The sequence below is a fragment of the Phasianus colchicus genome, chromosome 21, assembly GCF_987193195.1.
Source record: "Phasianus colchicus chromosome 21, bPhaCol1.hap1.1, whole genome shotgun sequence".
NCBI lineage: Eukaryota > Metazoa > Chordata > Aves > Galliformes > Phasianidae > Phasianus > Phasianus colchicus.
In genome coordinates, this window is record NC_143456.1 from 5,770,196 (window position 1) to 5,797,280 (window position 27,085).

At 45.1% G+C, this 27,085-nt stretch overlaps 2 protein-coding genes across 10 annotated transcripts in view; both read left to right on the forward strand.

Annotated features, from left to right (window-relative positions):
• Positions 1–2,485, forward strand: part of CRCP (CGRP receptor component) — a 43,110-nt gene extending 40,625 nt beyond the window's left edge. For all 3 annotated transcript variants that reach the window (XM_031591762.2, XM_031591760.2, XM_090122684.1), the window contains one exon: positions 1,574–2,485. The gene's annotated coding sequence lies outside the window, so the exon portion shown is untranslated. The remainder of the gene's footprint in view (positions 1–1,573) is intronic.
• TPST1 (tyrosylprotein sulfotransferase 1) lies at positions 1–27,085 on the forward strand. 7 transcript variants are annotated; one of them, XM_090122676.1, is made up of 6 exons: positions 1–237; positions 10,659–11,602; positions 17,326–17,524; positions 24,818–24,868; positions 25,964–26,039; positions 27,038–27,085. In XM_090122676.1, exons 2-5 carry the CDS (start codon positions 10,758–10,760, stop codon positions 26,006–26,008), a joined length of 1,140 nt encoding a protein of 379 aa, XP_089978802.1. In that variant the 5' UTR covers positions 1–237; positions 10,659–10,757; the 3' UTR covers positions 26,009–26,039; positions 27,038–27,085. The 7 variants fall into 7 exon arrangements, with proteins under 7 accessions (XP_089978802.1, XP_089978803.1, XP_089978801.1 ...); XM_090122677.1 differs by having other exon boundaries at positions 1–179; XM_090122675.1 differs by lacking the exon at positions 1–237 and adding an exon at positions 1,579–1,696.

Here is a 27,085-nt window from a genome sequence, read left to right on the forward strand (position 1 = left end):
GAGGAGCAGCGCTGAGCACCCAAGGACTGGGTGCTGCCCTACCGAGAGCTCCCAGCCCTTCTGGGGCTCTGCACCCATCCCATGTGCTGCCATTGAAGGGCAGGGGGTCTGGGGGCTGCTGCTGCTGCTGCTGATGGGATCCAGAATTTGAGTGGAAAAAGGTGAAACTCAGCAGCATGGTGAGTGAGGACGGTCGGCCAAGGGGATGTGCAGGGTGTGAGCATGGAGCACATGTGGGTATGTAATATATCTGTATGTAGAGCACACAGCTTTGGTGAGCCACGTGTTGGGGGTTGGGTTTTGGAGTGCTGGTACCATTCTGACAGTTGTGTCTTGGTGCTGGAGTGGACAACTGTGGGCTGGGGAGTCCTGAGTGCCCCACATCCCATATGCACAAATTTTGTACATATTGTTTGGATATTTAGTTATATAAATGTATTTATATATATTGAAATATCTAAATACTTGTTACATCCTATGTTCAAATTAACAGGTGTTTATGTATCTGCCTAAATGTGTGCATTTAAAGTGCACCTAAGTGCCTAAAATGTTCCAATATAGCTGTGCATGTATAAGCATATAATCATACATTATGCACCTATATATTATATACACACATACCAATATATATACACACATACACATATGCACTAATTCATGTGCAGGAGCAGGAGGAGAGCAGTGTGTGTTACAGCCCCCCAACCCCACAGCTCCCTATGGGTGCCCCTCTCCTTTCCCCAGGGATTCCCACTGCACCAGGTGCTGCTTTGTGTCTGAAAATAAATGGGGGGATAAATGATTGACAGACCTATGTGGGACATGGCCGTGTTTGCTGTTCTGCCTGTGTTTGCCTGCACTATTCCTGACCTTGGCCTGGGGGCTTTGCTGCTTCCAAACCTGTGCTCAGGATGTGGGGAACTGATGGGACATTTTTCCCCCCTAAATAGCTTTCTGGTAGCACCAGGAGCTGATTTTCAGCCACTGTGAATGGGGAAAACCTGCTGCCAGGATGGGATCCTTCCTGTGGGGCCCAGCACAGGACCCCATTTTTTCTTCCTGTGTTTTTTTTCAACTCTCAGCACAGCACAGGTTTGGTTTTAAAACCACAGTGGTGCAGGAGCCTCTCTGTGCTCCAGCTCGTGGCCAGAGCTCAGCGCTGGAAACCCTCAGCCTGACATGAGCAGCACTTTGGCAGCAGGATTTGGGATTTGGGGGTTGTTTGTATTTTGTTTTAGGATGGTTGGGAGCCTCTCCTGCACCTCCTCGCACCGCTCTCCAGACACGGATGAGATCATTGCTGTCTCGCTGACATCTCAAACACTCCAGCAGATAATTCATGGCTGCAACACACGGTTAGGGCTCTGCTTTACAAACCTCTGAGCATCTCCTGCCATTAAATAGGAGTCAATCCCTGAGAAAATAGCTCTGCCCCATTGCACGGAGGGTGCTGAGTGCCCAGCAGAGATTTATTTCCTGGGTCAGTGTGCCAAGCATCCCTGTGCAGCAGAGCTCCGTGTGCTTCTTGCAGCCAGGCTCTCTGCAATATTGGACTTTATTTCTTATTTTATTTCAGAGGAAACCCGGAAGGGAGGAGGGAGCTGGGCTCTGCTTTGCTCTCAGCTGTTCCCGAGTGCTCAGCCTGCACACATCCCTCGTGCCACATCGACAGCTTTCTGTGAGCCAGGAGCACGGGAAGGTGCCCAGAAATGTGAGAGAGGAGCACTCAGCTCCTGCTCTGAGTGGAAAAACCGTGCCTGTGGTGTGTGATGGAGAGGGGGAGGGAGGGCTGGTACCCACCGGGAGCCCCAAGGGTGCTGCAGCTCCTGTGCTCTCACAGCTGGGGAACAAATCTTGCTATGAAATGAATACAGCATGATGGCTTCTGCAGGCAGAGGGAAGGTCGGCTGTCGGTTGTCACATGCAGAAATGTGATGAGGGATGGGATGAGGGGTGGGATGATGGAGCCAACCATCACCCTGCAGGGTTGACGAAGGCTCTGTGCTGAGCTGCAGGGAGAGGCAGACATCCATGCCCCAAATTCCACCAACGGGCTGCGATCCGGCTGGAGTGGTGCTCACAGCTGGGGATCCATCCCACTCTGTGCTGGGTCGGGGTGGTGGGATGTGGGGAAATATCATCTCTGGGCCCCCAACCAAGGCACCGGTCCAAGCAGTGCTCCCAGCTTTGACAGCCAGGTGCCAAATCCATCCTTTCTCCATACACAGAGTGAAAGTAATTGTTGTAATTCATAACAGCATCTCATCTCTAGCTGGAGGGATGCCGGGCAGGGCTGCATCCTGCTCCTTCCCTTGTGCTTCCTTTAGGATCAGAAAGGCCTTTTTGTAGGGCACGGGGAGCTGAGAGCCTACAGTTCCGTTGTGCAACTGCTGTGAAGGCATTCGAGGAAACAGAAAAACATCTGCAGTGCTGCCAGGACACAGCAAAGGCAGTGAGTGCAGCTCCAGAGCTGGGAACGAGCTGTGCAGAGAGGGAAATTCTTTGCATTCTTAGCAAGAGGAAGGTGGAATTGGGGTAGAACACCGAGTGAGTGCCATGGTATCAGGAACGCACTTCTTGCTTTTAACCACTGTGCTCGTGTTGAATTCAGGGATGTTTTTGGAGTGGATTTAATCTGTTGCAAGAAGCGTTGTGCTGGATGTGAAGGGAGGGAAGCAAAGCACTGCTGTGGCCCGGCTGCAGATCCCAGCTCTCGGCTCGGGGCAGCCGTGCTGGTGCTGTAGCCATGTGCAGCTCCTGATCTTCCTTTCCCTGTTTGCTCCCTGGGCACTGTGCGGGGGCTGCGGACTGCAGCCTGCAAATGGAGCTGCGTGAGTCACGGCTTAAAGCCATGAAAGGAAAAAAAAAAAATCAATAAAGCGATCTGAAGCCATAAAACCCAACCAATAAAGCGATCTAAAAAGCGCCGCTTTATGGATCAAGGCAGTCTTAGTGGAAATGGGATGCAGTGTTTCAGCCATAAATCATCCTTGTGTCCAGGCACAACGGGCAGCACACGGCCTTTATCACCTTGGGAGAGAAACAGGAGAAGGATTTTGGCACCTGGAGGGATTTTCACAGCTAGAAGCCTCAGGGATGCTCGGAGGTGACGAAGCCCCACTGGTTGCCTCTGTTTTGTCCCCGCTGGAGATGGGCAACGAGCCCCACCTTTTGGGGACACATTTTGGGGCTCCCTGCAGTGTGTGATAGGCAATGCACCTGGGATGTTTGCACCTACACGGCTGATTTCTGACATGTAAGAAGCGGGCAGCATTCAGCAGGCAGCTCTGTCCTTAGAAGGCTCCTGCAGGTCCAGATGCTCTGCTATTTTTCATGGAAATCACTGTGCATCTGTGGGGTTTGAGCACAGAGCGTGCAGAATCCATTCCCTCTCATTCCTCCCAGCAAAACTCCCAGGACAGCAGTGCTGCAGGAGGACGTGGGCCGGGGGGAGGTGGTGATCAGGGACGTGCAGGTGTGCCAGATGTGCAGCCACACCAGATGTGCACAGCAGTGCCCCTGGGGGGGTGGCCGGCAGGCGATGACGGAGCCCAGCTGCTCCCAGCCCCCACAGCCGCCTGGCACAGCTGGCCAGAGGCGGCCGCTCTCTCCCAGATGTGCTCCGCCCGCTCCAGCTGCGCGCCGCGGGTGTTCCCCGAACCCGAAGGGGTTAAAAACATCGCCCCGCCCTCCACCCGTCAATCTCCACCCTCCGTCCAATGACGCTCCGCGACACATCGAAGCCGGCGACCAATCGGGACGCGCTTGTGATCTCCATGGCAGCGCGGGGCCGGGGGCGGTAGGCGGCGCGGTGCGGCGGGGGCCGCTGCCGGTGCGGCTCCCAGCGCCATGCTGCCCGGGGCGGCCCGCCGCGGCGGGGCGGCCGCACTGCTGCTGCTGCTGCTGCGCACAAACGGCCCGGGCCCGGCGGCGGCGGTGCAGGTGAGTGAGCGAGTCCGCGGGGCGGCTCCGAGGGCGCGGGTTCGAGGCTCGGTCGGTGCCACCTCAGCGCGTCCGATGCGAGCGGAGCACGCGGCTGCTGCCGGAGCGCTGCGTTCTGCTTCGCCTCCTCTTCCTGCTGTTATTTCTTCTTCTTTATTTCTTCTTCTCCTCCAATTCAAAGCGTCCGCCGGCTCCGCTCCCCGCCCGCGTTGCTCCTTTTGTTCCGCCGTTCTTTCGCCTTTCCGTGCCCGGCGCCGCTCCGCCGCTTTCGCTCGGATTTCATCCGCAAAGAGCGGAGCTGCAGGGCGCGGGGGGAGCAGCGTCCTTCCAGGCGTCCCGGAGCCGCGGGGCTGCGGGCTCTGAGGGCTGGGAGCGGACATGGGGAGCTGAGGGGTCCTTCCGAACCCCAGCGGTTCTGTGCCGCTCTGAACGGATCCGGAGGAAGCTCTGATGCGGACCGTAGGAGCCGATCGCTGTGGTTGCGGGCTGGCTGCGCGCTGCTTCCACACGTGGAGCTTTCAGGTCGGTGTCCGTGGAGGTGAACTCAGCTTTTCTGCTCCTCAGAGGCTGGGATTACAAAAACAAAACAAAAAGAACGCGCGGGTTCGGGGGAACGCGTTGTGTTACAGCTGTCCCCGCGTTGCTCACACGTCTGTGTTTCCATCCAGCTCCGACTTTGCTGTTCCGTCTGCCAGCCCTGCGGCTGTGGCTGTTGTGCATCGCGGCTCCTTTTTTCGTGGAGGTGAATGAAAATGAAGTCGTGCTGTTTTATCAGGGCGTTTTGTTTTTCACACTGTAACCCATGCAGGGAGAGCAGCTGCAGGGCTGGGAGCTGGGATGGCTTTACAAGACTGAAGGTGAAGCACTGAGTGTTGAGATCTTGAGTTTTATTCCTGGCTTTGCTGGGTGTTCTCCCTGCTCGTTTGCACTGCGCTGTGCTTTTGAGTGATGCTGTTACGTGGCTGGTAGGGTCATTAAGGGTGGAAAAGTCCACCGAGATCATCCACTAACAGCAGCACGTGGCATCTGGCCTTGGGGGGCATCATTGGGATGATTGTGCAAACAGCGTTTTGAAGGCATAAAAAATGCTTCCAGGAGATCTAATTAACTCTTAGAACAACCTTCTGACTGAGCCTGTGGCAGCCTGGATGCCTTCTGTTAGTGGTGTGATGTGAATACTTGGGTTGTGTTCCTCGGAGTTGTGCTATGCCATTATCATGTAACTGCCAGCCTTCCTATGCAATCTTCTTTGTGGCGAGCAAACGTGAACAACCCCAACAAACCCACGTGTTGAAGGACAGCTCTGATGGGATGTGTGTGCAGTTCGTCTTCAGCTTTCACTTAGAAACCCTGAAAGGCTGCCATTGCATTTACTGCCTTCCTGCTTGAAACGCTTGGTGAGCTTAAAACAGAACTTTTCCTGGGGACTGCATGATGTCTGCAGTGTTTTCTAAGCGCGTATCTAACACACTGTGTTGTTTTGAAGAGGATTCCTAACAACATTCAGCCACCATTCCAGTATATATTTTTAGAGTGTAATGCCTGAGGGGAAAACGCATTCAGAAATGGTGAACCCAGTTCTCTAGCATTATTACTACTGATATTTTTTTGGATCCATATGTGGGTGATGTTGGCGGTGTCTCCTTGCTGCAGAGCTCAGGGCAGCAGCAGGGCACTCCTTTGTTTAAGAACACCCAAAAGCTTTTTGCAGCTGGGTGCTGTGTGTGCAGTGTGTGGCCTGGAGCTGGGCTGGAAGATGAGTGGCTGAAGTCCAGCAGCTGCAGAGCCAGTCTGCTCTGCTTGCTGCGTTCAGGGAAGCTCATGTGGGTACATTTCTGCTTTTTTGAGCAACAGTGGCCTTCAGAGGGCTCGGCAGGAACTGCTTGGAGCTCCTTCTGTGCGACAGAGTGCTGGGGCTGATCCAGTTAACTGCATGAGTAAAGCAGAGCCTGTTGCATCTCCTACTGTCTTTGCTTACCTTGTTTTGGAGGTCGAGCAGAAGCGTGGAAGCTGAGGTGAGCAGAGGGGACAGGGCTGAGTAGGGGCTTCCATCACAATGGGTTCTGCTCCAGTCCAGTGTTGGTGTCCATCCCACAGAAACCAAGCACTGCTCTAGAGGGAGGTCTGGTTGGCAGAACGTGAGCCAGAAGCTTGAGAGGCAGAAGCCAAGGACAAACTGATCACCAAAAACTGCTTTGTGTCTGTGGGTTTCTTTGAGGTGGGTGATGGAAGTGGTGTTGGCCCATTGATTTAGCATTGGAAAAAGCTGCTTGGTTGGATGGCAGTCATCAGCTGACGGTCACTGGACTTTCCAGTTTCTGTAATGAGAGTTTGACCTGTAGAGCTCATGGGAGCTGCTCAGTTCTGGGGCGTAATGGGTGTTCTTTTACTCCCCTGATATGGAGTGTTTTAAACAAACCCCAGGCTGTTTAACCATAAGATACAAATGAATGACTTGCTTCTTTTCTATACTGAAATCTTCAGCGTTTTTTAGATGAACTTTAGGAGGATAGGTCTTGACCCACTGCATGTACAGGCCAGGGTTGGGGGGGAGAACTGCTGTGTGCAGAGTGAGGAAACAAAGCAGTCATTCTGCTTTGCTAACATCTTGTGGCTGACTCATAGGTCTGACTTTTCTGGAAGTGAATCCAGTTTGCATGCAGTGCTGCTTAGCTGTGCTTTCATGTACTGCAAAGCGCGGATCCCATCTCGGTGTGGTTTTGCTACATGTATATTTGCAGGGAGTTTGTTTTTATCTGTCATTCAAAAGCTGCTGATTGATCTACAGCTCACGTTGTGGCGTTTCTGTTGTTGTTGGTTGGTTTTTGGTCATTTTATTATTGCAATTAAGAGTGGGCTGTAGCTTTAGTGGAGTAAAGAACCCACTGTTTTTCAAAGCTGGACTTCTATGCTGCAAGGGACAGCGGGTTGCCTTGCTGTGGCTGTAAAATGCTGTCAGCTGTTGCTGTTAGCAAGCACTACTGACTTGTAGCTCTCCTCCAGGTTGGCGTTGATGCGATCCAGAGCGCTCACTCATGGAAGGACGAAGGTGGGGTCTGTTGATTTGTGAGCTGCTGGAAGGGCAGTCACTTCCATCTGTCACACTTATCTTGAAGAGCTTTATGTGTATCTTGGGGCCCGGGAGGGAGTTTGCTGGCTTGCAGAGCACATTGATTTGCTGAGCAGTGCTGTTTTGTCAGCTCCTCTGTAGGTTTCCTGATGCACAAGACCCTGGTCTTGCTGTTTTATGGCAGTTGCATGCTCCAAGCACTGCTTCCAGGCAGACAGCAGCACGGAAGGTCACAGGACAGCAAAGCTCTGTCTGCTTATGCTCTTTCAGCCTTTGGCATCACTGAGCTTACCAAAAGTTACTGCATCGATTGAAGCTGTTTGCGGTGGGTTGGTGGTTGTTTTCTCACGTGTGTGTGTGTCACGTGGATTTTTTTATTGCTGCTTTTGTGAGCGGTCAATGGTAATTTAGGAAACCAACTGGCAAACTGTGGTGCTCACAGCATTTGCTGCTGAGAGTGACTCATCCCTCTGCCTCACCAACCCCGGTGTTTCAGCCTTTGGTCGCTGCTCTGCCCTGCTGCTGCTTGGTCTTCAGCTTGGTTCTGTTGTTCCAATAGCAATGGCTGCAGGGATCTGTTTCCTGCAGAGATCAGCTGCTGAACTTGGAGTTGGACTCAATGCTCCTCATGGGTCCATCCAACTTCGGGCATTCAGTGATGCTGTGAACTTCTGTAGTTTCAGGGGGCGGTTGGTTGTTTGCCTGTTTGTTTTTAGTTAGGAAGGTGAAGGAGATCTTTGGTTCAGTGTTTTGTTTTAGGGGGTTATGGTTGAGGAAATGAGCTTTATGGAATGTACTCAAACCAAATAACATCAGGATTGGTGTAAATGTTTGCATATCTTGTGTGCTCTGCAGCAAAGTGTCCTCCTGTTGCATTAGCTCTTTTCTGAGCGCTTTTTACTAAAACTTCTCTGTTTCTTAAAGCATTTAAAGGGATTTTGGGTGTTGTTTGCTGATTTAAGTAGAACAGTTTCCTTCCCTAACTGAAAATTGTGTGCATGCTGAGTTTGCTTAGGAGAGACGTTTTGCTTTTCGGTGCTGTGGAGCTGTGGGTTGAATTGTGTGTATAGATAATTCTGCTGATATCCATGTATTTAAGGTAGAGTTAAGCCACCTCTTCAGCAGGGAGCAGCACATGAAGTGTAATGAGACTCTGTAGGATAAGAGGTGGTGGCTGTGGGTTTCATCAGAGGAAATTCAGGTTGGAAATGAGGAAGAATTTCTTTTCCAAAGAGCAGTGCTGCAGTGGCACAGCTGCCCAGGGAGGGGAGTCGCCATCCCTGGAGATGTTCCAGAACCATGGAGATGTGGCATTGAGGGATGTGAGCAGTGGGCACGGTGGGGTGGTTGGGGTTTGGACTTGGAGGATTGCTGCTGATGGGGATGGAAAAGCATTGAGGGCAGCCGTCATCCAAATGTTGGCAGTACGGCAGCGCTTGGAGCTCCTCACAATGAAAAGCATCTGTGATTCATGCTGCTCAGTGAGTTGTTTCAGCTCTGAAAAGCGAGCTCATGTTTAAAGTAGCAATTAGAGGGCTAATTTCATTTGAATTCGGAGAGGAAGAGTTGGTTTTCAGGCTAGCTCGTGTCTCCAGAAACACAGCGGGGTTGGACGGCAGAACACAGGTAAGGGAGCAGTCTGTACAATAACTTCTAGGGATGGAGAAGGTAAATGTTCAGGGCTGAGGTCAGTGTGAGCAGATGAAGTCAGCTGGGAGCTGAGGCAGCAGTTCTGTCCCAGCCCATGTTGGATATAACCATTGGTACCCACTGTAAGTCATGGCTTGTTCTTCATCCTTCCTGCATGTGTCTGTGTGGATTCAGCAACGGATTTTAAACCTTTTGTTTCTATCTAAAGCTTTTGTTCAGACTCATGTACGTTGCTGAAGTGATCTAATTAGGTCTTTGGTTCTCACTTGTACTGTAAATGGTGCAGTTTGAAGGAGCCAAAATGGAAAATGATGTTTGTGAAAAACCTTGTTTCAATTTTGGGTGTTTTGGGGCTTCAGGCACTATTCTCCCATCATTACTGATTAAAAAAAAAAAGTCATAAAATATTTAGTAATAGGTGTGCAAAGCCTTGCATTTCAGCACGTCTCATTTGTTTTTGGGTACTGAATTGTCCTGTTGTAGATGATAGCACCATAGCCACGTGAAAATAACTTACAGGAGAGAAGCAGAGCTTTTGTTGTAGCTAAGTTCACTTTGAACTGTACTGAGATATGCTCTGTCACCAGGTAATGGCAACTGCTTAATTCATAGAGCTGAGAATGGATTTAATGTAGGACATTACTGGCACCTCAGGAAAGGGACGAGTGGTTATCCCTGATTTGCCTTTTTTCCATTGTTTTGTGATAGTTGTAAGGGCTTAAAACCGACTGGATGATTTATGTGTGATATTGTAGAACCAGAAGGGAGGTTACGCTGTGATGTAACAGTTAAACATTTTTTTACAGCATGTATTTCCATTCCATACTATAAACGTGGGATGACTGTAACTATAAACTCATGGATGTGGCTGCCAGGATGCTTTATGGAGCGTAGCCGTCTTACTGGTATTGGCCACTGCCTTTTGATTTGTCATGGGAGTACTTTCCATAAACCTCTTTGTAAAACGACAATACATTTTCACATTCTTAACTTCCAAGTGTTGTGTTTTGGATGGGGGAGGGTGCTGGCTGCCATGGAATCAGTGAGGTTGGAAGAGACCTCTAAGATGATCAGGTCCATCTGGCAGCCCAGCCCCACCATGCTCACTGTTGTACCAGCAAGAATGCAGATCTGTCTAGGTGATGTAGGAGAGACTAAAAGAAAGTGCAAGCTGGCAGCATTGCTTGAAAGGAGCACAGTTCCTATTTGAAGGTAGAATGCAGTATATATACTTTGTTCTGGGAATGCTTCGTTGCACGGCTTGAAATCATATAAGGCTTTACCTTTTCCTGCTGGTATCCTGGTTGAGAATAGGGCTGATTTCTCTCTCTAATTTATTCAGTTTTTCAGTATTTCAGCTGTTGAAGGCTGATCTTAGTTTTGATCCTGGTCAACTTCAGTCTTGGGTTCCGCTTACAGTTCATAGTGATCATCCACTTCTTTCACCAAAGCTTCCCTTGAAATGAAAATGGATTTGTCCTCAGTTTACTGGGAACTATTTCTCTTTGTTGCTTTAAGCCCATGATCAAAAACTGGAGAATCTCACAGTCAAACGTTGTTATATAGCTGTGAAATGTCTTTTGCTATAATCTTGTGTTCTCTGAAGGAAATGGAGCATGTCAAGCTCCTCACTTAATGAGAAAAGGTGCCTTAATGGTTGCTTTTCCCTATTCTAAAGTCCCTTACAAACAGTGTCTTTGACTGCAGAGTGTAACAGAAGTTATCCAGTGGTGGAATTCTTTCAAATATAGTGCTGAACCGTGCCGGAGAACTTCTGTGTAAATAGCACTTATAATCACAAATCGTGTTCTGTGTTGTTTTGCTGCCGTGGTAGACAAGAGGACTTTGCATTGTTGGCTCTTTGCTTTTTAGATGTTGCATTTAGTATTCTTAATACAACATCAGGAGATACTAATTGTATTGAGTGCCATCAGATATTTTTGGTGCTGATGCATCACTGTAGCTGTTAATTAAGTTCTTTTTTTTTTCCTCTCACCAGACCCTAACTTATTTTGGATCAGGATCTCCATGGCACGTGAACTAGAAAGTAATCTGCAATAGAAGGTCTCTTTATTTTGAAGCGACAGTCTTTATCAAAATGGTTGGAAAGCTGAAGCAGAACTTGCTGTTGGCATGCCTGGTGATCAGTTCAGTGACCGTGTTCTACTTGGGCCAACATGCCATGGAGTGCCACCACCGCATAGAGGAGCGCAGCCAGCCGGCGCGGCTGGAGAGCCTGAGAAGCACAGTAAGAACTGCTTCTAATGGAAACACAAATAAAACTTTTGCTTACAACAAAGACATGCCTTTAATATTTATTGGAGGAGTACCTCGAAGTGGCACTACGTTGATGCGTGCCATGCTTGATGCTCATCCGGATATTCGATGTGGAGAGGAGACGAGGGTAATCCCACGAATTCTGGCAGTGAAGCAGATGTGGGCCAGATCAAGCAAAGAGAAGATCCGGCTGGATGAAGCTGGAGTCACAGATGAGGTCCTGGACTCAGCCATGCAAGCGTTTTTATTGGAAATCATCGTGAAGCATGGGGAGCCTGCGCCTTATTTGTGTAACAAAGACCCTTTTGCTCTAAAATCCTTAACTTATCTTGCTAGAATTTTCCCCAATGCCAAATTTCTTCTAATGGTACGGGATGGTCGTGCATCTGTACATTCCATGATATCTCGAAAAGTCACAATAGCTGGGTTTGACCTCAACAGCTACAGAGACTGTTTGACCAAGTGGAATCGTGCTATAGAAACTATGTATAACCAGTGTATGGAGGTTGGCTTTGAGAGATGTATGCTGGTACATTACGAACAGCTTGTATTGCATCCTGAAAGATGGATGAGAACTCTCTTAAAGTTCCTTCGCATCCCGTGGAACCAAGCAGTGCTGCACCACGAAGAAATGATTGGAAAAGCCGGGGGTGTTTCTCTTTCCAAGTGAGTATGAGCGTTCCTCTCTTATCTGTTATTGCTCTGAAAGATAAAATAGGGCCTTTTGCATATGAAAGACCAGTCATAACTCAGTTCTTCAGTAGCTGGTGATATCTTGGGAAGCTGATCTGTGGTGCAGATTGTATGCAAAATAGGAATGACTGTCAACTATTGCTTTGCAGTCTTGGGTGAACTCTGAGCAGTTGTCCCTGTAGCATATATGTATGGACCAAGTGAACTAGCTCATACTTTAAGGCCAGTCTAACTTGAATTTGGACATCGAGCATCAGCCTTTCCTCCAGCAGAGCTTTGCTTTTCCCTTTGCCCCAAAATAAACGTTTTTATCTAGACTGGCACTGTTAGTCCTAGCAAGATCACCCGTGTGATTTCAGGAACTTAATTACTGTTGTTGATGCAGGAATGGCCTTTGAGGTATATTTGCCAAGGACGTACTCTTCCAGGAAACTTGAGAAATTGTTCCAACAAAATAGAAAGCAGAATTGGCATGCTCTTCTGTTGGCTTGTGCTCCTCTGAGGACAAGCACTGAATAAAATTAACCTCGTTGGAGGCAAATCTTAGTAGTCTGTCACACCATCTGTGTGTCTGACCTAACTGCTTTCAGGAACAGAAATCCAGCTGTGCTTAGAAAACTTCAGTATTTAGGAGGTGGGTGTTTGGGGTTTGTATGTTTTGTTCTCCTTTTTTTTTTTTTTTTTTCTTTTGCATTTTTGGCTTTTCTTTATGCTGTTGCAGATCAATCTGACGGATCTCGTCACTTACAGTTCTGAAATGTTGATTAAAAAGCCATCTGAAATGTTGATTAAAAAGCACAGTTAAATCCCCTGACTTCTGCTTTTTACTATACAGCACTGACCAAGTGCATTGAGTAGCAGAGGCACCTTGCTCAGCAGGCAGCATGGGCTGGGATTTCAGCTAAAGTTTTGAGAGAGAAAAGTTGGAAGTGGGTTTTTTCTTTATACAGGGAAGTGGCTGCTCCTGTTGTGTGGGATTTTTAATGTATTGTAAGGGGTTATGATTGAAAGCAGTGATAAAATTGGATGCTGCTGTCAAGAAGGCATCCCAGCCATATTTGTGGTTTGTTTTTTGTTTGTTTGTTTTTTTTTGCAGTCTTGTTTGTTAGCAGATGGAAGCCTTCAGATGGTGTTAACGTGGAGCAGTGTGCTGTTGGATGTCTCTGCAAGCTGTATCTGCTGTGCCTGCACTCTTCTGCTATCTGTATTGTGTTACTGCTTCACAGTGGTGGCTGAGGGGGGAGCAGGCTGACTTTTACTGCCATAAATAGGTGCTGCCAAGTTCTGTTAAGTGTCCTGTAAAAATAGCCGTGCAGAAGGCCTTTTTTAGTAAATTATTGCTGCTTTACAGCTCACAGATCAGGGTTTGTAAAAATTAATGGGCCTCTAGACTATAAAACTCAGTAGCCTTACGGAGTTCACACGGTTTCAAGTAGTATTTCTTGCTGGATCTGGTGGAATAGGATGTGAGGAGTTGAGAATATTTGTTCACGTCCCTAGAAGTTAGGAGAATGTAGTGCTGAAAGTAAAACGTGACTTTGGGAATATTCCCAATTCAAACTTTGAAATTTGGTACTAAAATCATACAATATTGCATCATTAAGGTTGGAAAACACCACTGAGTGTCCAGTCCAACCATCAGCTCATCACCACCGTGCCCACTGAATGGAATTGTTAAGGCTAGAGGAGACCTGTATGGTCAACTAGTCCAATCATCAATTTGTCTCAAAGTATTCTTTTCTTTGGGACCCTCACTTGAGTTTGTTGATAGAATTGGATGGTTTTGCTATTTCTTGCAAGGTGATACATGGAAATAATTAGTTATTTCAGGAGGTTTTGGCAATAGGGGGCAGAGGGGATGTTAATGTTATGGCTGTGGTGTGTCTATCTAATCAAATACCCTTGAAATACATGGTGAGATTTGGTTTCCAATTGCAAGACACCTTTATAATTTGATAATGATTTTAGTGACTCAGTCTTTAGAGGGCTGTAGAACAAACAGTGCCTATGAAATTCTGTAACTTGCACATCTGTTTCATGTCATTAAATGATGCTAACTGAAATTGAGTAAGAGGAGCACGAGGCTCCCCAGTCTGGTTTCCTTGCAGCATTTGTACCCCATTGACATCCCCCTCTCCTCGCTGCCCTGGAGCTGCTTTGCAGAAGGATCCTTCCCACACACCTTACTGTGAGCTTCAAGGGCTGTGCCACGGCTTATCAGATTTTGACAGCTGAACAAAATAAACCTCGCAGCGCTTAGTTTTCCCTCTATCAGGTTGCATTTGGCACCTTCTCAGCTGCAGCCAAATTCCTTATGGCCTCAGGTGTTGAGTTCCAGGCTCAGGCTCAATTCTGCGTTGTTCTCTTGCAGCATGGAGTTTCCTTTGAGGTTTATCTGGGAGTGCTCCATGCTGCAGTGTGTGAACAGCACCTTCTTTCAGCTGAAGCAGCTGGCTCCAGGCCTGGCTCCACGCTCTGCCCATAGCTTTCTCCCACCTGCCTTTTCAAAGGGCAGTGCTGAAGATGCCCTCAGAGATGATCTGAGGAAATTCAGAACAGAGCTATTTGTTACATGCAACTTTCTCTTCTCACAGAGCCCTCTGCCATGTACTTCAAGCTGTTCCGTAACGATGCGTTCAAATCAGATCACTCAAATTACAGTTTTACTGGCAGGAGAAGCATTTCACAAGGACCAAGCAATCTGTATCTAAGTGTGACACTGCCTTAGTAGTGCTAGCCTCGTAGCACAGCAGGGAAAGGAACAGCTGGGTTGAACTGTTTCCCCATGTCCTGCAGGGTGTTGGATGGGACAGAAAGGCCCCCAGTGGGATGGCTGGAGGTGTTAGGACTGCTGCAAGGTTTTGGAAATTTGGCAAGTGCTTGTTGCCTTGGAATGCTTGCAGGCACTTCAAGAAAGGGATCGCAGTGCCCCAGTAAGAGCTTGCAGTGATGCTATTACCCAGTACTGTGATATGCAGTGTGTGTTAGAATGGGGATCTGGCTCAGTGTGAGGTGCTTTATTAGCAGCTGTGCATGGCCTTAAAGCACGTTACTTCTCTTCCCAAGCTAAGCCAGCCACCAGGTGGCCTGCACAACTCTTCAGAAAGTGAACAGTCTCCGTTCTCTCTTACTCCAAACTCAGCAGCTCTTATGCAATAGCCTTTCAATAGCAATGAGAGGCACTGGACAGTTCGTACTTAACAATCTGACTTCACGTCTTCCCCCTAGCTGCTTGATTTAAGGAAACTGTTGGCTGTTCTGTGTATTTGCTCAGCAATCTCTGATTACTGCTGACCCAGCCCTACTCTCACTGCTTTTCTATTACTATTCCTCCCTCCTTCTTTTGCTTCTTACTTGAGGAATGCTGCAAGGTTTTAAGGATGCGCACCACGGAATGAAGCAGTAGTGCAGAACCTGTTGTTTGAAGTAATTGCCAGCGTGGCTGTTCTGTTGGAGGAATGTTATGGCTGGGCTGCATGCTATAATGAGCATTGTTAATATAGCTCTGGCATTTGCCTGCTAACTGAAAACAGCTGTGGTGACCACTGATGCAAAGAGCTGTCAACTCTTTAATAGCATTTTTATTGGGCTTATTGTGAAAATAGCTGTCTAGGCAGAATTGCTTCAGAATATATTTTTAGTGAATACCTTTTTTCCATTTTATTGGAGGACAGTGGTGGAAGTGGTTGGGGTTACCAGCTGCTCTCAGAGCCCAGCCTGTCCCTGCAGTTGTGCATGGAACCTGGCAGTACTGACCAGGCAGTGTTTGCCACATGCATACACAATCAGATTTGTCAAGGCTTGCTGTATTTTCTTGTTTTGCTTCGTTATGATGTTTTTCTTCCTCCCTTCTGCCCCCCTCTCCCCCTTCACTCCATTGTCCTGATGTTCTTTGGTTTGAAGGGTCTTCCCCAGTAACTGTTGTATTTCTTCCCATCTGAAGTGACAGGGCAGTGAAGGATTGCAGCAGAGGACTGAATGTGCAGTGCTGTATTTCTGGGTGAGCTCCGAGGAGCAGCTCTGCAGCCGCCTGTCTGTCTGTCACCACTGGGAATTGCTTTGTGCTCAGCTTATTGTTACCAAGGATTTGAAATGTCAGTGGGGGACAGTGTGCACATTTGAAATGTGCTTTTGCTTCAGGACAAGATATCCATATGTGTACTAATTTGGGACCGAGTTGCTGCATAGCACTTATGCTTTGGGGTTCCAGTGAGCTGTTGGCCAAACCCATTCCTGCTTATCGCAGCATCCTCCTTACTTTGTCCAGAGGTTGTGGGTACCCATCCATGGAGGTAGCCCAGGCCATGTGGGGGCAGTCAGCCCGAGCTGCATTCAGAGCTCGATGATCTTTAAGGTCCCTTCCAACCAAAGCTGCTCTGTGCTGCTACTGCAGATGGCCAAACTCACAGCTTTGGTGAAGAGATTTTGGGCTCGGCTGAGAAGGAGCAGCCTGACTTCAGGCTTCTTGTTCTCTCAAACTGTTGGGAAGATTTAAGGAGTGTTCTTCTCAGAATGTTTTCTCACATTCCGCTGTGCAACTGAAGAATTAGCTGCTGGAGTGTTAATTTGAATCTTTGTATTCTCATGCTTTGTCTCATGCAGATGAGGTAGTGCTGTTATCCTTTGTACTCCGCTTTTAATTTTGTTTTCTGTGTGGTAGAGCTTTTTGAGATTAAATTCTTGTAAGGCACACCTCACAGCATCACTTGTAATGCAGATGTCAGTGTTCCTCTGGGCATTCTGTATACACAGATCTGATCTCAACCTGCCTTAAAGGAAAGATGAGCCTTGACATCCCGAATCCTTGTGTGCTCTGAGTTCAGAACAAAGTCTGAGAGCCTCAGATTGCTGTGTGTGCTCTGAGTGCTTCTGGCCTGCAGAGAGGAGTGCAGGAAGGAGATTTGGCATCTTGTAATCTAAAAGAAGCAAGGAACGTGGGAAAGCAAAGCAGTGCCAGATTTCTTCCTTAAAAAAAATGAAACAAACAAACAAAAAAAGCTCCACACAACAATAAGTGGGGTGCAAGAATGAAAGACTCAAATGGCTGATTTAAGTGAGCAATAAACTATTTTATACACACAGTACGTGTGACACTTAGGATCATTCACTTGCTTCCTTTAAGAGCTGTGTGACCATTGGTCAGTTAAAGTAATTGTACAAAACATGATGACAGCCTTTATCTCTGTCAGTTCCACTGGTCTTTTCATGAAGCATCTTTCATTTGAGTGTCGTGCAAAGATGGTGTGGTACTCAAAAGTGCCTCTGGAAATGTTATGTGTGTCCCATTAAAGGAAATAAAGAGTTTAGTCACAATATGAGGGGAAGAATAAATGACACATGGGTTTTAATTTAGAATACAACTTTCAAGAGCAGTTAAGACAACGAAACAGCAAACGTGGGAGTAGTTCAGTGGGAAAACAGCTTTGTATGTAGGTGTGTGTGTGCTTCTCACTTGCTAAGGACTTGCTTCAGCACATTCTCTGTGAAAGCCTAAGTTAGAAAGCATGTGTGGATGTTGTGTTCATCATTCTTATTTTAGCCTCGTGTAGTAAAACTTCCCACCAGCACCCCAGAAACAGGAAATCTTGAGGAAGAGAGGGAAGGGGGAAAAAAAAAAAGCATTAAGGTCTCACTGCCAGTGAAGAAGCAAGTCTTGGTTGGAGTGCAGAATATAACCTTTCCTTCTCCCTCTGCAGAGTTGAAAGATCTACTGACCAAGTCATCAAGCCAGTCAATGTGGAAGCACTGTCAAAGTGGGTTGGGAAGATCCCTGCTGATGTTCTGCAGGACATGCCGGTGATCGCACCCATGCTAGCAAAGCTGGGCTATGATCCGTATGCCAACCCACCAAACTATGGGAAGCCAGATCAGAAAGTTGTGGAAAATACCAGAAGGGTAAGGCATTTTTGTGTTTGATTTGTTGACCAAGCGGAGGTGAACTCTGGAGTAAAAGATTCCTCCAGTCCATTTCCAATACCTTTTAATGCTTGCCTTGCTGTGAAGGGCCAAATTTCATAGGACTGGAAATCTAGCTCTTGTTCATCTTCCATTTCACTCTTCCTTTCTCACAACCAACAGGCTTGTGTTGTGTACTTTGCTGTGTGTAACTGAACTTCTTGAGAACTGTGCGGATAGTCCTAGAAGAAAGCTAGTTGTCTCGCCCCGTTATCGAACGTGAGCTCAACTTTTTTATATATAAGGTTTGGGATATGCTCTTCCACAAAATTGTCTTCCAGATACATGAGCAAATTTGCAAAGTGACCCATGGAAAATAGCCCAGGATGACTAGAATATCAAATGCTCCAGTTCTTTGCTGTTCCTTTGTAGAACAAACAAAAGACGGTGGAAAGTCTGGTGCTGATTAACCTAAACACGAGGATTTTAGCCTGAATTTAATGTAGCTGGGATTTGAATAGTTCAGCTATACAACTGTTTACCCCTGGAGGTATCCATTGAAAAGCTCATTACCATTGTTTGGAATAAGAATAATTAACTTTTCAATTCTGTCCTTTGGAGAATGTATACTGTATTAAAAGAAGGTGACTTTTGCTGCTGCAGCAAAGTCAGCACTGGAGAAATTGAATTAAACAATGTGAAAGGACTGTCTTTCACCAGTGTTCTGATATTTAAAAACTGGTTGGTACACTTTGCTGAGAAGAAAACAGTGTTTTGTGTAATCTTCAAACATTTTGCATCTTCTTTTTAGGAGCCTTCTCTGAAAAACCCTTATAGAACAGTTAGCAATGCATTAGATGATGGTAGGTTGACTATTTAATAGCTGTGAGCTCAGAATGGAACACAAAATCTTCATGTGCCTATAAATTCATACTGAAAAACAGTGACTTGGATGAAAATTTACACAGTAATTCAATAATATAAAGTTGATTATCTCTTATTGATACAATTCAAATATTTTTACACTGTCAAGCTTCCTGACCATCAGGCATCTTGCACAGAAAACTGCCAAAATGCTGGCCCTAATGGAAATAACTAATATCCTGCTTGGTGATCAGCAGGATCTGACTCATCCCTGGGAAATGCTGTGTTTTGTTTTGTTTCCCCACAACTTTTTTTTATGTTTGGGGATGGGGAACATGCTTCAAAACAAGTTCAAGGTATTTGGGAAAGGCTGGAAAAGGGAGCTGTGGTGTGTCCTCGTGTGCCCATCACAGGTAGCTTATGCTGCCCTGGGAATGTCCACTTCTTCTGGAATGTTGTGCTCATTTATTTCTTGATATTTCAGCTTAGAAACAAAGGTGTCAATATTTGTAAGTCACTTCTTAATTTTGATCTTGCTGTCTTAAAATTCCTTCACCTGGGATAGCTTTTCAGAGCTTTGTGCTGTATGGGTTGCTGGAGGTGAAGCTGTCCAAATGAAATATTTCCAGCTATTTTTCAGTCATAATAATATATATAAATCTTGCAAGCAACTGTTTATTGCCTCGCTTTTTTGGAAGCAGCTCTGTTATATTTGTATTTTGTGGTCTCTGAGAACTTTAAACCAAGTACAAAACTTGAACTTTATTCATTGAAAACAGATTTTAAAGAAGTTTAGACTCCTAAAGCAGAACAGTGCTGTGTTAGAATGGTAACCCTTAGTGGGACTGACCTGGGCTAACGCTGAGTTACTGACTTCTGCTTCTCTCTGCTCATGTTGTTGTTTTGGAATCAGGTCAGGCACATGAGCTAGCACTTGGGATGGAAGGAGCTGCTTCATTCTGGCAAACAGAAAGCAGGAGTATGGGGAAGGGCTGGTGGTTTTGTTTTTGGAGATGGGGAACGAGTTGTTCAGTTTTTTGGGGTACGTAATGCTGGCATTAATTTGACTGTGGAAGTTGCAACAGCAGGGTGGAAGCCCAGCACCACTGAAATTACTGGCAGGGAGATTGTGGCTCCACCTAAATAGAGATGGAACAGCACTGTGTCATCCAGTTCATTGCTATTAGGTGTGTTAAAGAAGCAACATTTCTCTCATTGTTAAAGAGAACTTTTGTTTCAGGTCCCTTCCAGCCCAAGTCATTCTATGATTCTATGATGATTTTAATACTGTACATAAAAAACATACAGATAAATGGGATGCCAGACAAACTCGCAGCTAGAAAACCTCTTGAATGCAGACGGCTCAGAGTTCTGAGACTGTACTCCTAGGACAGTTCTAGGAGTGTGTTGTCCATTTGGAATCTTTCAAAATTATCTTCCACAAAATTAAGCTGCAAGATGTCTTTGTTCTGTGATGCTGTGATTAAATGCTACATGCATTTCTGCATTTATGCTATGTCATACCAGCTGTGTATAACTGATCAAAATTTGTCACTCCTTGGAAAGGCTGCAGATGAGATTAATTCTCAATATTGAAAATGTCAGTAATTTCAGAGCTGCTGATGGTGGTGGCTGAACCAACAGTGTGAAGTTTGCCCATAGCACGATAGGGCTGTGACTGGGGAAAATGGAAGGGAATGGCTGGCGTGATGCTCTTAGTTTCCCCTAAGCTTTCCGAGCAGTTAAATCCTGTTGGTTTTAATTTTCCTCTCCTTCTGTCCCCCTTCTGGTGACTTACGTATGTGCAGGTTTAAATATTTTTTTCCATTCAGTCTGGAAGTAAAATGATGATTCTCACCATCTAAAGGACAGTGCTTGTAGAAGAATTTCTATGTGCTTGCAGGAAATGCAGGGAAGGTAATGATTTCTGCTGAACTTGGGTTTTTCACTTTAATTTTACTGATCTGGGACACCAAGGGCTGGGGTTGGTTTTCCATGCTCCTGTAACAGCACAAAACCATGAAGATGTTACTGGGTGTTTATACTCTACCATGTTAGTTCTGGTTTTGTTTTAGGAAGTAAGAGAGCCTGAAGCAACTCCATCTCTTTGCCTGATGGTCTTCCAATGTACAGTGTACAATGTGGTCTTATGGAATATGGTGTCTTTGTGAGTGTCTGTGCTTGTAGAGTACAAATCTAACAGATTTCTCTGATGTTCTCACGAACACAGCCATTAACTTCTTGTTTGCTTTTGGTTAGAGCTGACTGCACTGTCCTGTGTGACACTCTTTATCTCAGAGATGGAGCAGAGGGCAGAGGTGAAGCTCTGAGTAACACTGTGCTGTTGCTGGTCTGTTAATTTTGTTACAGCAATTGCAATGGTCCATTCCTTATAGGTACAAACCACTTTTTTTTTCCTGGAGTTTAACAAATTCTACACCCTGAAAACGAGCATCTTGTTGCTAAAATGAGTGTTCGTATGTAAATGAAGCAGAAAATGGAAACAAACTGCCTGAACTGAAAGCTCAGCCACTGTATGCTGAAATATTACAGTAGAATCACACACGTGGAAGTGTGTGCAGCAGTGTCACAGAACACACCAGAGGTGGGAGGACAGCTCGTAGCTGCACAGCTCTGATGCTGCCCTGCAGAAGCTGGCGTGTTGTTATGTTATGGTTGGCCAAGCACTCTCCTTTCACATCTGCAATGGCTTACATCAGATTTTCTTTGGCACACTCTTCCCTCTGAATGAGTTTGAGCACTAGGAATACATATTCCAGTCGTTTATTTCATGAGGCTGTGATGCTTACCCTGCAGAGATCGAGGGACGGAAATGTACAGAACTGTGGAAGAAGTTATGGTTTTCATCATGGCTGTTTAAATATATGTTGCTTTTCGCATCTGAAAGCTGTTATCTGTCTCTGTTTTATGTTCTGTTGATGGTATTTTCTGCAGTTAACATCTACAGGAAAACAGATTTCTATAAACTCCTGTTTCATGCCCATATTAAATTGTGAGGAAATGCCTCTTGCTGTTAAGTGTTGAGACGTCCAGGAGGAACACGATTTCAGGACTTTGATTCTGTCTTTAAAAGCCCAGATGCAGTCTGTGATAAAGGGTGTGAAGTGAGTCTGTGCTGCTGCATAATTACTTGTGCTGTCAAATGTGTGTAATTGTGGAGGAATGCAGTTATGAGAGGCTGCTTAAGTGGCCTAGGGAGAAAAAAGCCATCCATCTCCATTTTGCTCCATTTGGCATAAGGTAAGTATAAAGGCAGTGGGCTTTTTGAGTATTGTCTGATATTTAAAATAAAAAATAGTGTTTTTTTTTTGTCGTTGTTGTTGGCTGTAGGACTACCAACAGAACATAGTTCCTCAGTATCACAGAATCACAGAATGGCCTGGGTTGAAAAGGACCACCATGCTCATCTTGTTTCAAGCCCCTGCTATGTGCAGGGTCACCAACCACCAGACCAGGCTGCCCAGAGCCACATCCAGTGATGGGGCATTTTCTTTTGCTTTGCTTATTAGCACGTTTAGTGAGTATTGCTTCCAGCCTGGAGATTCCCAACTGCACAGCTGTTCTGTGCAGTTATGCTTTAAGTTTTGCTTTATTTTTACCAGCTACACAGCCGTGTGCTTACTAAGGCATAAAGCTATTAACAAACAAGGCACCAGGTGAAGTTGAGCTGCAAACTGCCTCTTGGTGGACATGCAGTGGCCTGTTGGAAATCTTTGTTGCTTTGTAGGTTGCACTTCTCAGAGTTCCTTCTTCCCTTCTCTTGGCTTTCCTTGTGTATTTCTGAGGGTATTCAGATAACTGAATACGTTGCTTTTTTCTGATCTCTTTTTGAGAACAAAAATGCATTTAGTTTAGCTATAAGAATGTTTTGGGATTTTTCTTTTTAAGTGGGTTTGAATAATGCAAACAGTGAACAGCAGACTGACTTGGACTTCAGATTATTCTCCCCTCCCCTTTGGAAATCCACTTGGGCTTGCAAAATAATTCCCTTAGAAATAGTAAACACAACTCTATTTTACTGAATTCTTGCTTGGAATGGAAACCATTCCAATATCCTGCTTCAGCCTCTGTGCTGCCACACTCCAAATAATGTGTTTTAGAGTTCGAAACTGGCCTGAAAAGAATTTTGAATCTGAAACCTCTTAATTTCTTTGGCTGCAAATGGAGTCATTGTTCTACGAATCTCGGGATTGCAGTTGATCCCTGGTTATTCACTCAGAAGGGACCACTCACCATTTTTGGAACTACTTTAAACTAGTTCGAATGCAGTCTCAATCCTGACAAAACCAGAATTCTAGATAATACTGCTTTTGAATGAGAATTCAAAACATACAGTTGTCTTAAGCCTAATCTAGCAGCAGCTTCTCAGGCTTGTCATGGGTATGATGTGCAATGGGGATATTTTATGTCAATATAATCAAATGCCTCTGAAACGTCTTACTTTTCCAGGCTGTGATATTAGTGTCATTATTTTCCTTAATGATGCTGTTGGGTTGATACCTTTAATTACCTTCTATTGATGTTTATTAGGAGTAAAAGGGCATTACAGTGGTAAGGCTTTTAGAGCAGAGAAAAAAAATATGTATTTTAGATATGTATTTATATTAGAATTAAGTCATATTTGCAGGAGCGGAAAAGAGAAACAGTCCTCCAGAGTGAAAAATGTGGTTTTGGTCACTTCTCTTTTGGACAAACCACAATATAGCATCATCATCGGTATTACTGTTGTTAAAAATGCTCAGCTGACAACTGCAGTGGATTCCAATAGACCTGAAGTGAAGGCTGTCTGCTCCCTCCAGCTCTGGCACAAATCTGATAACGGATTGCATTTCCCAGTGAGCTTTGCCCAGGTTGTTCTGTAGCATTTTTATGTGGTGGTTTTGTTGATTTGTAATGTCCACTTCCAGAACATAGCATGCATCCTAATGTTCTGCTTAGAAGCCTAAGATATGAAATACCATTCTTCATTTATACTCTTATTGTGTATCCAGGCTGCATAAGCCGCATGCTGAATTTTTGACCGGTGTGGCTTTCATTAAGGTTACCATGGGAATGACTGTATCCCCAAACTGAACGTAAATGAAAGCTTTGCCCATCGCTGAGTCAGTCTTTCTATTTCTATGAGATATCAGAAGGAGCAGCGTTCTGCGTTGTACATGTATAATAATTCCTACCCTAATGTTGAGGCTGGTTGTTTGGATGTGTTTAGCCTAGTGATAAAGAGCAAGGAGAGCTTCCAGCTCCTCCATCCCTGCACATGAGTCATGCAGGAGGTTTAATGCTGCAGATGTGCTTTGGGGTGAGCAGTCCTACAGGCAGGAAATTCGAAGCTGACACAGCAGCTGTGAGCCACAGCAGGGCACTGACCAAATGGTCTTCAGGCTCTGGTTGTCTGTTCAGAGCAAGGCAGGGAAAGCGGATGTTGTTAATAAGCATGCCTGGAGTTCCTGAGTTGTCTTCCTTTGAAGCAGTTTGCAAATCAGGCATCTCAACTCAGAGAGATGCGTTGGAGCAGCTCAGCTGCCATGGTTTGGCTTTGTAGAATTTTTAAGTAGGTTTGTGGATTTTGATTGTATGTGATTACAGCCACACAAAAACCGCTGACGGTGGGGTGTTCAGTCTTTTTGGTTCAGCAGGAAGGACGGTGGTAAAACTCCTTCCATTCTATTCTGCTTATTTTTGTCAAATCCAGAACCTTTTTTTCTTCCTTTTTTTTTTTTTTTTTTCCCCCCCTTTGGAATGTGTTCCAGTTTGATCTCAGAAGCAAACAGCTTTTAAAAAGCATCCTCAAAAGAGAAGACAATCCATCACCAATTTATTTCCTAATTGGTCAGATAGTGGGAACAGTTGTTTGGTGTGGCTCTTGCTATGTCTGACAATATTTACTGCTCGCTGCTTTTCCAGAGCAGTGTTTCAGCAGCGATGTTATGCTGTAAAAGGTGGGGAATTGTGGTCATGACAAACTATCATAAAATAAGGCTGGTGCTGAGGTTGCAGCTGTAGGAATCCACAAATATAGGAGTTGCTGGATGGAACTTTCCTACAGACCTGGATATGTAAATGAAGGAATGGATGCGTGTGAAATGGGATAAAGGAGATGCTGAGTGTTGGCCATTTCAGCTGAAGTTGTTATGAGCTTTCCCAGACTTTGTGGGAGTTGCATTTGTCCAAGAGCAATAATTCTGTTTGTATCAGTGACATTTGTCAAGTTTTGAAACTGTAAAACACAGATGTTTAAGAACTGAAAGTTCCCAGGTAGTCTGATATAGCATTGCTGAATGGTGATAACCCAGAATAATCCTTTTTTTTTTTTTTTTTTTTTTTTTTTGTTTACCAAGCTCTTATAGTTTCAAACATCAGTGAGTGCTGGCATTGAATAGTAAATTGTTTTGTTTTTTATTCTCCCAGGTTTTTAAAGGTGAATTTCAGCTTCCTGACTTCCTTAAAGAAGCGCCACAGGTACAGTGCTCAGTTAATTTCCTTTCTATGGGAACAGCAGCAAGCCACTGTGAAAACAGCCTTACAAACACTTCATACTTTTGATTTTTCTGTTGGGTTTTAAAAGAAGGGCTGTGAACAGCTTTTTCATGAGATTGCATCTCCCTTGCTCCCACTCAGCTGCCCTAAGGCTTTCTTTGAATGCACGTTTAACTCTCATGTTAGTAGTACTGTGGTGCCTGCAGTCCTCAGCTGACTGAAGGCTGCCATGAAACTAAAGGCATTTTGTATATTTTCTTACGTAGACCAAGTTGTTGTTTGTAGAGGAATATCACCTTTTGTTGCTGTGCACTGAAAGGTTTCAAGCAAATATGGCACGGATAGCAGAAATAATGAGGCTTTAAAAGAAAAAAAAATGTGCTGCTGTATCTGGCAGAACAAACCAAAATGATCATTTGTGCAAGCTGTTAATTGATACTAAATGTCCAAGTGCTGTTTAAAGTGCTCTCTGTTGTGCTAAGATAGAAAAAACAGGAAGTGGCTCATTCCTGTTACTGTCTCAGGGTGTGTTCAAGTAAAGCTAAGTAGAAAAATATTTGTTTTTCTGTTTTTTTTCCCCCCCTTCCAACTTGTCCTGCATATCCAGGAGCACAGCTTTGCAAAATGTGGAGAGAAAGCATTGTTGGGGCTCTCTGCCTCCAAATTTTCCTGCAACTGTAGTGTGAGAGATACCCTGGCCTCTCATTAACCTCAACAAAAACCTTTGGAGTTACCGTGATTTTTGTGACCAGGACCAAAGTAGGCACATTATCTACAGTGCTTGTATTTCTTTTATATTTCTATATCCATCAGTGATGATACAGTCAGTACAGAAACTTACTGAGAATGTAAATGTAGGCAGCCTGTATTAACTCAAGTAATTTACAGGGGGTACAAGCTTTCTTGACTTTGGTTCCCAAGCGTTGGGAAAAGACTCCTTGAATATGACTTCTGTTGGGTGTAAAGGTTCAGAAATGCACAGAATCGACCATGCACAGACAACACATTGTGACTTCTTCAATCCTTTCAAATGAAAATCAGCTTATTAAAAAGGAAAACTGGTTTCTTTTGTTCCAGCCAAAGAAGACAGTAGAAAGGAGGTCCCGTGGCAAGATAAAATGAACATGGATCAGTGAAGTCGAATAGCTATAGTGTCTGTCTCATGTTTTTGGAACATAGCTTTTTGCTGTGGACACCAAATCTTTCTGATAAACCTGTGTGTGATCTCTGATATGGGCTTTGCACTCTTACTGGATGTTTGTGTGCTCTCACCCTCCAGTCAGCGCTCGCGCTTTGCTGGTTGTGCTCAGCTAATAGAACAACACCATTAAGGATCTGGCACCATGCAGCTAAGTGTGCTGTTGCTCACAGCATTGTTCACTCTCAACTGCTGGCCAATATGTCTATGCAGCTTAATGGCAAGAAAACTATTTCAGTATGTGCTGCTTAAGAGTTATTGTTAGCAAACTGTATTGAGGAAGTGTGCTGCAGTTATTTCATAATGCTTTCAAATGCAATTATTTTGTTTATTTCAAAATTGCAGTGTAACAGTTGCAGCATATCTGGCTGCAAACATAGGGTGTGTCAAAACATAAAGATTAAATATTGCTGATAAGGATTTCTGGCAAATGCAGGGATGAGCTATCTTGAAAGCTTAGCGTGTGGTGTAATGATGGTTTGCTGTCATTATCCAAACAAATTATCCTTCATCTGCCTGCAGCATCCATTAGATTAAATTCTATTTTCCAGTTACCTTGTGTTGTGTCAGAAGACACAGTGTTTCTAGCAAGTGTCATCTTGCAATCCATATAATAGGAAAGGTGCAAAATGGGTGTCTCCTAAAGATCAGGAGGTGAATTTACACAATTAGCGTATTGTGACTGCAGTATTTACCTCGTTCTCAGCAGATTGATCCAAAGTAAGATTCTTGCAAAAAGCAAGGCCAACCTTTTTGAACTGGAGGTTTCTTTAAAATATAGATGTTAAAACTAGAGGTGAAATTAATTCTGATGAAATATTCTGCTTTAATATCACGCTAAAGATAAAATTAATGTGATGTGACCAAACAGCTGAATGGTGCACTGGTGCTGCTGCTGCTGTCTTTTTCTCTAATGGAATATTGCTCATTTTATTTAATTATTTACTTAACAGACTGAACCCATGGAATAGAAGATGCAATGGATATTTGTTGCACAGAAG